General features: G+C 57.4%; 1 protein-coding gene across 1 annotated transcript in view; it reads left to right on the top strand.

Moving 5' to 3' along the window:
- Positions 1-4,421: 4,421 nt before the first annotated feature.
- Positions 4,422-8,144, top strand: part of PLXNC1 (plexin C1) — a gene marked incomplete at its 5' end in the record, with an annotated part of 136,848 nt that continues 133,125 nt past the window's right edge. The window contains one exon of the mRNA XM_055336230.1: positions 4,422-5,453. Within this exon, the coding sequence (XP_055192205.1) occupies positions 4,422-5,453 (1,032 nt within the window). The remainder of the gene's footprint in view (positions 5,454-8,144) is intronic.

Genomic DNA, 8,144 nt, shown 5'->3' with positions numbered 1-8,144 from the left:
TGAGTCAAGTCTTGTTTATTTGTACCTTCAACCCATTCTCCTGTCTACCACTGGAACTCTGCTGGTGAGTGACCATGAGCTATTAAGCCGTGACACAGGAAAGAGGCCAACAGTAATGCTTGGGGCAGATCATAATTCTACCTTCCAAAGAGCACCTGGGCCTTCTTCACTATAACCAATGGCATGGGGCAGTATCACCAAGCTTACGAATGCTCCACGATCTTCTGGGGCCATGTTGGGTGGGCAAGAAGACAGAGCATCGCGTTCCTTCAGCCACATCTTAACTGTGCTGCATTTGACTGACTTTTCACGTTGATTGAATTGCATTCAACTCGTCTCTCAGCATCAATTCAAACTTATTAAATGGCTCTTCATCTTATCTGCTTTCAACCATCTACTCATCAGCAGACTAGAAAGGAGGCTGGCTCATTTCTTTTTCCTGTCAGTCACCAAAAGGGGCTGAGAGCTTTGGTAAGGGCTTGGATGTGTAAGACCACACAGATCTGAGCAAAGCTGTGGAGAAGGAAGTGGCCTGTCTTAGGTCCTAGGAGGACAACACCGGTACTATTCAACCCACTGGCATTTCCCAAATGCAGCCTAAGGGCTTGTAGCTCCTTAGACGAGGCAGAGAGCTCGTTGACTACAAGAACTAACATCTTAGTTGTTTTTGGAACCTGCCAGCCCAGTCATCCTACAGATCACTGTCAGATTTTTTTTTTTTAAGTCAGAAAGAAAACTGAAAACACCGATGATAGCCATCTTGTGACTGTGACCCGTTGCCTACTGAACAGTTCTTAATGTCTTGAGCCTCAGCAGGAAACCACTGAATCTATAAAGTCCTGTCCAGCAGAAATGAGTCTGATTGTGGATGGTCTGGTTAACCCAGATTGTCTTAGATGCCTGAGGGAGTTGATATTTTCTCATTATGAAGACTTTCCCATCTAGTGAATGCTACAAATAAAACTGCTCGGAACCAGTCTGAACGGCCTGTTTCCGTGGTAGCAGGCCTCTGTCTGGAGGATAAATCTGCACCATCTTCTTTTTCCTTTGGGTCTCGGCCAGTTGTGTTACAAGGAGTTCCGCATGTGCAATGAGTGACCCCCACCGGGATGGGCTCCATCAGCTGGAGAGGGAAGCTTTGTCACCAATGGGACTCGCACCCTTGGCCAGACACCAGCATCCGGGAGAAAGCGATCAAAGACACACACAATCAACATGCCCAAATATTTATTTCTGTTGTTCGTATTTCCCACACTTTTCAAATGCGAACTTGTGTCCTGAAGGTGGAGCTTTAGTACACAGGAAAATTGGAAAGGCGCAAACATGTGTGTACAAAATGGGGTAGACTCAGCAAAGAGCACCTTTATATGCTTCCTGGTCTCCTGCATTTTTCATGCCAAAAAGTAGGCACAGCTTCTGATTTCTTTCACCACAGGCGCCTGCATACAATTAAATGGGAAGAAAAAAAGCGTGCTCTCAAGAATGGGGCTGGTGGTCCCAGATTCTAGAATGGCTAGCAACTGTAGCCATCGGAGCCATTTATACTTCTTGCTGGCAGTATTTTTAAGATGTTTCTTTCTCAAAACGAGGCGGCAATGAATTGAATAGTGATCAAAATGCTGCGCCATAGAGTATGTGTAATCCAAATAGCTCCCAAGATGGTCTGCTACTGATTGTAGCAACTCTGCAGGACTTAGAGAAATTACTTGGTTACCAGTGAAGTAAAACTATCTCCAGAATGGAATGGAACTGTTGCTTCTCAGCACATAACAGCACTGCCGCCAACGTTCATGACAGCAGTGAAGATCATTGTGTTCTTCATCATTCACAGGAAAGATTGTCAACACGTCTACAGGTAAATCCCCTACTACGCTGTGAGGGCTCCTGTGCATTTCTGCAGATGTTTCTTAGATACCACTTTGCCCATTTCCAGCTGGGCCAAAGTCCTTAAAATATTTCAGGTGGGCAGGGAATGGGGGGGGGGGGATGATGATCTTGGAGCAGAGAGAACACCTGACTTGCCTTCCCGACCATCTCCGAACTAACATCAGCCTGGGGTCCCAGGCCCTTTCCCCTGCTCTTCCACCCTCGTCAGTGGCCCCAGCCACCACCACCCCTACACACCTCATGGGAAAGTATTTACTGCCCACTGGCCAGTGGAGATGATGTTATTCAATATCAAACAAGGAAATTATGAATGGAACAGTGACCACTCTGAATTCAGAATCTGCGCAGCAAGGGCAGAAACTTTTGTTTCTCTTCTGCTTTTTGACTCACACCACCCTCTGTTCCTCCAGCCTTACCACGCTCCCTCTCCTGGCTTATCCCTCAGCACGGGGGAGAGCCTGAAGCACTACTGCACAAGCTGAAAACCTGCAGCAACTTCTCCTTGAAGAGGGTTCAGCATCTGGAGGCAGTCCACTCACCCCATCTCCCGTCCCCCCCAAACCCAGTCCACCTAGAGCTGGGGAAGCAGGACAGGAAGGAAGAAAGGGAAGGCAACCAGGTACTCTCCCTGGGCCCTCCCGCCGGGAAGTAGCCAGGAAGGGACAGAGATCTTTTTGCAAGGATGCATAGTGGTCCTCAAGAGCCCCCCCCCCCCCCCGTACACCCTCTGGATCACCTGCGGGACTCGAAGTGTGCCAATGGTGCCATCAGCTGCCTCAGGGAGCTGGCAGGCATTTGTGCATCCCGGACGAGCCCCCTTCTGAGGAATCATGAACCTACACTGAGGTGTGCAATGAATCAGAGGGTCACTGTGCTCCAGGAATTCTTGGTGGCCTCCGGGTCACCCCTCGGTGAGTTGGTGAGACCTCAGAGGGTCCAAAGGAAAGAAGTTGGGAAAGGCCGAGACAGAGGGAGAGCCTCTAGGGAATTAAAAGTACCTGGCTCTAAAATTAGAAGGCAGGGCTGGGGAGGGCAGGTTGGAGCATTGAACTTGGGGAACTTTTCGGTGCCACTTGCTGAAAACGATCTCACAGTGGTACTGTATGGGCCACAGGTGGCAGCTGGCTAGAGCGGGATGTGTAAGCAGCGCTGGAGCTAGATACGGATTCGGATCTCACCTCTACGGTTAAGCAGCAGTAGGACCCAGGCGAGTCCCATAACCTCACCACGGTCATTCTCACTACTAAATGGGAGGATGGTAATAACAGTCACTAATTAAAAGGGTTATTAGGGCCTCAAACGAGTCTTAGTCCGTGTGGTAAATCTGGAGCAGCAGCTGGCACATAGTAAGTGCTCAATAAACGTTAGCCAGGCTCCTTGAGGCTAGATGGCGAGTAGAACTTTCTAAACGCTAGGTCTGGGAGCCGGGGACTCCGTTGCCAAGGGAGACCGGAAAACCTTTTCAAATACGGGAGCTCTGGCCCCGGGGATGGTCCCCCAGGCCCGGAGTCCCGGCGCCGGCCTTTGCCCCACCTCACTCCTCCGACCCGGGGAAGCCCGACCCCTGCGGCAGAGACGCCTCGGTCCCGCGCGCCTCCGGCTCGTCCCCGGCTCCCGCGCGCGCCCCCGGGGCCTCCCTCCCGCCGCTCCACACCTGTCGGCCGCCCTGAGCCTGGGGCCTCGGCTGCAAACCCTCGGCGCCCGGGGTGCTCGCCCCGCCCCCCCCCCCCCCCCCGGCGCCTGGCGTGTCCCCCGGCTGCCCCCGTACACAAAACCCGAGCGCTGGAGCAGCCCCGCGGGCGCAGCGGCGGACTGCCAGGGCGCCCCGGGAGCGCCGGGAGCGCCGGGAGCGCCGAGGGGCGATGGTGGCGGCCGCGGCGGCGACAGCAGGCGGCTCAGCTTTGTTATGAATAGATGAAAGAGGCCACCTACACAGTAACCCAAATTACGAGACCTTCCTCCTCCCTATCTCACCGAATCGAGAGGGGAGGGGAGATGGGCGTGGAGGGAGGGCGGGCGGGCGGGCAGGAGGCGGGGGGCGGAGGAGGAAGAGGATGAGGAAGGGGGCCAGTTGCATCCCACTTTCACAATGGGAAAGTGAAACGCACAAGCGCACCCAACCTCTCCAGCCCTCCCCGCCTGCCTCGCTCCCCTCCGCCCGTCCCCTCCCTTAGCCTCCGCGCCTCCCCGCGAGCGCCGGCGCTGCACAGAGGAACTCTCCGGAGCAGCAGGCGAGGAGGAAGCGGCGCCGGAGCGCGCAGGGCTTGCCGCCGCCGCCGCACAGGCTGCCGGAGCGGCCCCGCCGCGTGCCGCCCTCTCCGCCCTGCTTCCCGGGCGGGCCGCGGGGATGGGGCGGCCGCGGGAGCCCGAGCGCGCGCAGGAGCCGCCGCCGCCGCCGCCCGCGTCTCCGTCGCCGCGCGCCTGAGCCGCCGTCGCCGCCGCGCGCCCTGCCCGGGGGCGGCCCCCCCAGCCCCATGGAGGTCTCCGGGAGGAAGGCGCCGCCGCGCCCCCCGCGCCCCCCGCGCGCCCCGCGCCCCCCGCGCCCCGCCGCGCCGCTGCCCCTGCTCGCCTATCTGCTGGCGCTGGCGGCGCCGAGCCGGGGCGCGGACGAGCCCGTGTGGCGGTCGGAGCAAGCCATCGGAGCCATCGCGGCGAGCCTGGCGGACGGCGTGTTCGTGGCGAGCGGCAGCTGCCTGGACCAGCTGGACTACAGCCTGGAGCACAGGCTCTCGCGCCTGTACCGGGACCAAGCGGGCAACTGCACGGAGCCCGTCTCGCTGGCGCCCCCCGCGCGGCCCCGGCCGGGGAGCAGCTTCAGCAAGCTGCTGCTGCCCTACAGCGAGGGGGCGGCCGACCCCCAGCGGCTGCTGCTCACGGGCTGGACCTTCGACCGCGGCGCCTGCGAGGTGCGGCTCCTGGGCAACCTGAGCCACGGCTCCCTGCGCAACGGCACCGAGGTGGTGTCGTGTCACCCGCAGGGCTCGACGGCCGGCGTGGTGTACCGCGCGGGCGAGCGGAACCGCTGGTACCTGGCGGTGGCCGCCACCTACGTGCTGCCGGAGCCGGAGACCGCGAGCCGCTGCAACCCCGCGGCGTCCGACCGCGACACCGCCATCGCCCTCAAGGACACGGAGGGACGCAGCCTGGCCACGGAGGAGCTGGGCCGCCTCAAGCTGCGCGGGGGCGCGGGCAGCCTGCACTTCGTGGACGCCTTCCTCTGGAACGGCAGCGTCTACTTCCCCTACTACCCCTACAACTACACCAGCGGCGCCGCCACCGGCTGGCCCAGCATGGTGCGCATCGCGCAGAGCGCCAAGGTGCTGCAGTTCCAGGGCCAGGCGGCCCTCGACTGCGGCCACGGCCACCCCGACGGCCGGCGCCTGCTCCTGTCCTCCAGCCTGGTGGAGGCCCTGGGCGTCTGGGCTGGCGTGTTCAGCGCGGCCACCGGGGAGGGCCAGGAGAGGCGCTCCCCCGCCACCACGGCGCTGTGCCTCTTCAGGATGAGCGAGATCCAGGAGCGCGCCAAGAGCTGCCCCTGGGACTTCCAGATGGCCGAGCACAACTGCGTAAGTCCTGCCCCCCACCCCGGACGCCGCGGGGAGCGCTTGGGCCGGGGAGCCGCCGCCGAGGGCGAGCGGGAGGGGGACCGGGTCGCCAGTCGCCGGGTCCCCGAGGCACGCAGCCAGGCGGCCGCCAAGGAGCCGACCTCTTAGGGTCTCCCAGACCGGAGACCGCGGGCTCCCCGACCACACAGCCAGGGGGGCCCCAAAGGGAGTGCAGAAAGGGAGGTGGGGAGGGCAGGAGTTTGGCTCAAAACTCTAGTGACTGCGTGCCAGTGCCGTCCTTCTCTGTGTCCAAGCGACTCCAGTTTGGGGCTGAGCCTCCGCGTGCAGCCGACCCCCTCCCTTCCCCCCATCGCTGCCCCAGGTGTGGGGTCTCAGCAGGCGTGCGGGTTGGACCCTGCTCCACACGGTTACCAAACACAGCGCCCCGGGCAGAGCAACCTGCGAACCCGAAGGGCGTGCTGCCACACCCCAGCCTCTGCGCCCCCCTCCGCCCCCCCACCCCAAACCAGCAACACGCGGGATGCGGTCCGAAGAGTTGGTAGGCTGCCCAGCGGGGGTCAGTGGCGGCCGCGGAGAGGGGCTCCGGCTCGGTGGAACCCAACCCTCGGTGACCCGGGGCAAGGGGGCGGGGCCGTGGCTCGCCCGGAGCGCGCTGTGGTCTCTGGGGGCAGAGGAGGGGCGGTGGAGGTGGCTTTGTGGATAAGAGCTGCAGCCGGGAGGGGAGGGCAGGCTAGGGTGTTGGGGTGCCCCACAGTTTCTGGGCTCCACAACTGGCCGGCCCGGCCCCTGGGGCGCAGAGGCACCACCCTTGCCGGGGTGCCCAACCAGCAGGAGCACAGGTTGCCCCTGGGTTCCCAGGGCAGCTCCGGCCGGACTCTTGAGATTGGCAGTTCTTTGACTGGGAAATAAAGCCGCGGTTCAAGAGGGTCCAGTTGATGGGGATTATGGAGCCTTTGTGCACTTCTCAGAGGCCCTTTTCCTTCCAAGGCTGCTGGCACATCGACTCCACATATGGCTCCTGAGAGGGGAGCCTGCTGAGAGCCTCCTTTATAACTGGACAGAAATCAAAGAGCAGAAATGAACGGCTACAGGTGTTGCCATTGTTTTGGTATAAAATGCGTCAGAGAGGAAGGGGAGAAGTCTCCACTTGGAAAGCTGTTGTAGTGATACACTGTTGTGTAAGCCTACAGGGGAGCCTTGGCTCCAAGGTATGTTAATACGTGTACAGAAAGGCTCTCCCACCCCCGCCCACCTCTTTCTCTGCAAAGCACATCTTACCAAATATTAGCCCTATTATCTGGGGAGGAAAAAGCTGAGGTCTTTTGCAGGGCTCCTCAGATGGTCATTGGCTTCTCCCTTCTTGCCTGTCCGTTGTGTGCTGGGACACGCGCGTTATGCCTTCATTTAGTTACTGGTATGATTTTTTTTTAACAATAAATTACAAATAATGCTCCCTAAATGCCTTCACCTTGCCATGCACATATATTTCATATGTTTTTTATTAGATCTTTAAGAGTTCAAGTTTGGCAGAAATCATTGCCTTCTACTCCTCTGTTGAAAGACTTGAATGTACCCCCCAAATAGTACTTAGTGCCAAGCTTTAGGCACACTTGGTCTCTGGGGTTAATGACAAGACGGCTCAGAGGCCCCCAGCAGGTAATAACGGTGGAAGTCCAAGCTTTGCCATCTGACAGCTGTGTAGATGTGTGGAGCCAAAACATTTCTCTTGACTGCCTCTCTGTACCCGTTGGGTCCTGGAGGACTTTAGTTCCCTTCCAAACCCAGCAGGCATCCTGAATGCGCTCAGAATCCACGTTCTGGCCCCATCAGGTGTTCCTAACTCCCTCTGGGATGAGGAGGGGAAGGGGAGGTTGGACAGCTGTGTATCCATCTTCATGGGAGCTTCTGGGAGAGAGCTGTCCCTTGGATCAAGCCAGGGATAAATACATGCTGCCAAAAATCTGGAATTGGAAAAATAAATAATTAAAAGAGGTCCCTCCACAGCATTTCTTGCTGCTGTTATTTATCAGGAACTCCCAGTGTGCTCAGAGCTGTGTATTCTGAAAGACAGGGTCCCTACTCCCTGAGCTTGTCATCCAAGTTAAATAATATACTCCGGTTCGAACAATAGCATGTCATGGCTGCACAGGTGGGAGCTTGGAGTTTTGCTTTTTATTTTTATTTTTATTTTTTCATTTAAGTAAATTCCTTGCTTCTAGTATACCTTAAGGAGCCTTACTGGAAGTGAATTTCGAGAGAGGTTTGAATGGAAAAAAAAAAAAGGGTGGTAGTTTTGATGAGAAAGCTGACAATTTTTCTAACCTTTTAAACAGGCAGATAAGATACTTAATTCAACAGTTATTTGTTTGATGCCTGCTTGTGTGAGCAGTGCTCTGTCCTGGATGCTACTGATTTTGCCACTGAAAGGACAATAGCAGGTTGCAGCCCCATTTAATGGGGTCATAGGATCAGAGTGCCCCCGGTTGTCACTCCGAGCAATGATGTCATTTGATTGCATTTGTTCTGCATTTTATTTTCAGGTTTTGAATGCATTTTGGAAAAAGGCATGCCGAATTATAGGGTGCCTAAAACAAGAGACTGACTTGAAACACTCTAGAGGGAGCCTCAATAGATTCCAACAGCGATTCCTTCAGAGCAGACACAGGAATATTAACAGTAATCTGTAGGCAG

This window comes from Nyctereutes procyonoides, unplaced genomic scaffold, assembly GCF_905146905.1.
Source record: "Nyctereutes procyonoides isolate TBG_1078 unplaced genomic scaffold, NYPRO_anot_genome, whole genome shotgun sequence".
NCBI classification, from domain to species: Eukaryota; Metazoa; Chordata; class Mammalia; order Carnivora; family Canidae; genus Nyctereutes; species Nyctereutes procyonoides.
Note: the sequence above shows the minus strand (reverse complement) of the source record. Positions and strands in the feature narration are given on the sequence as shown.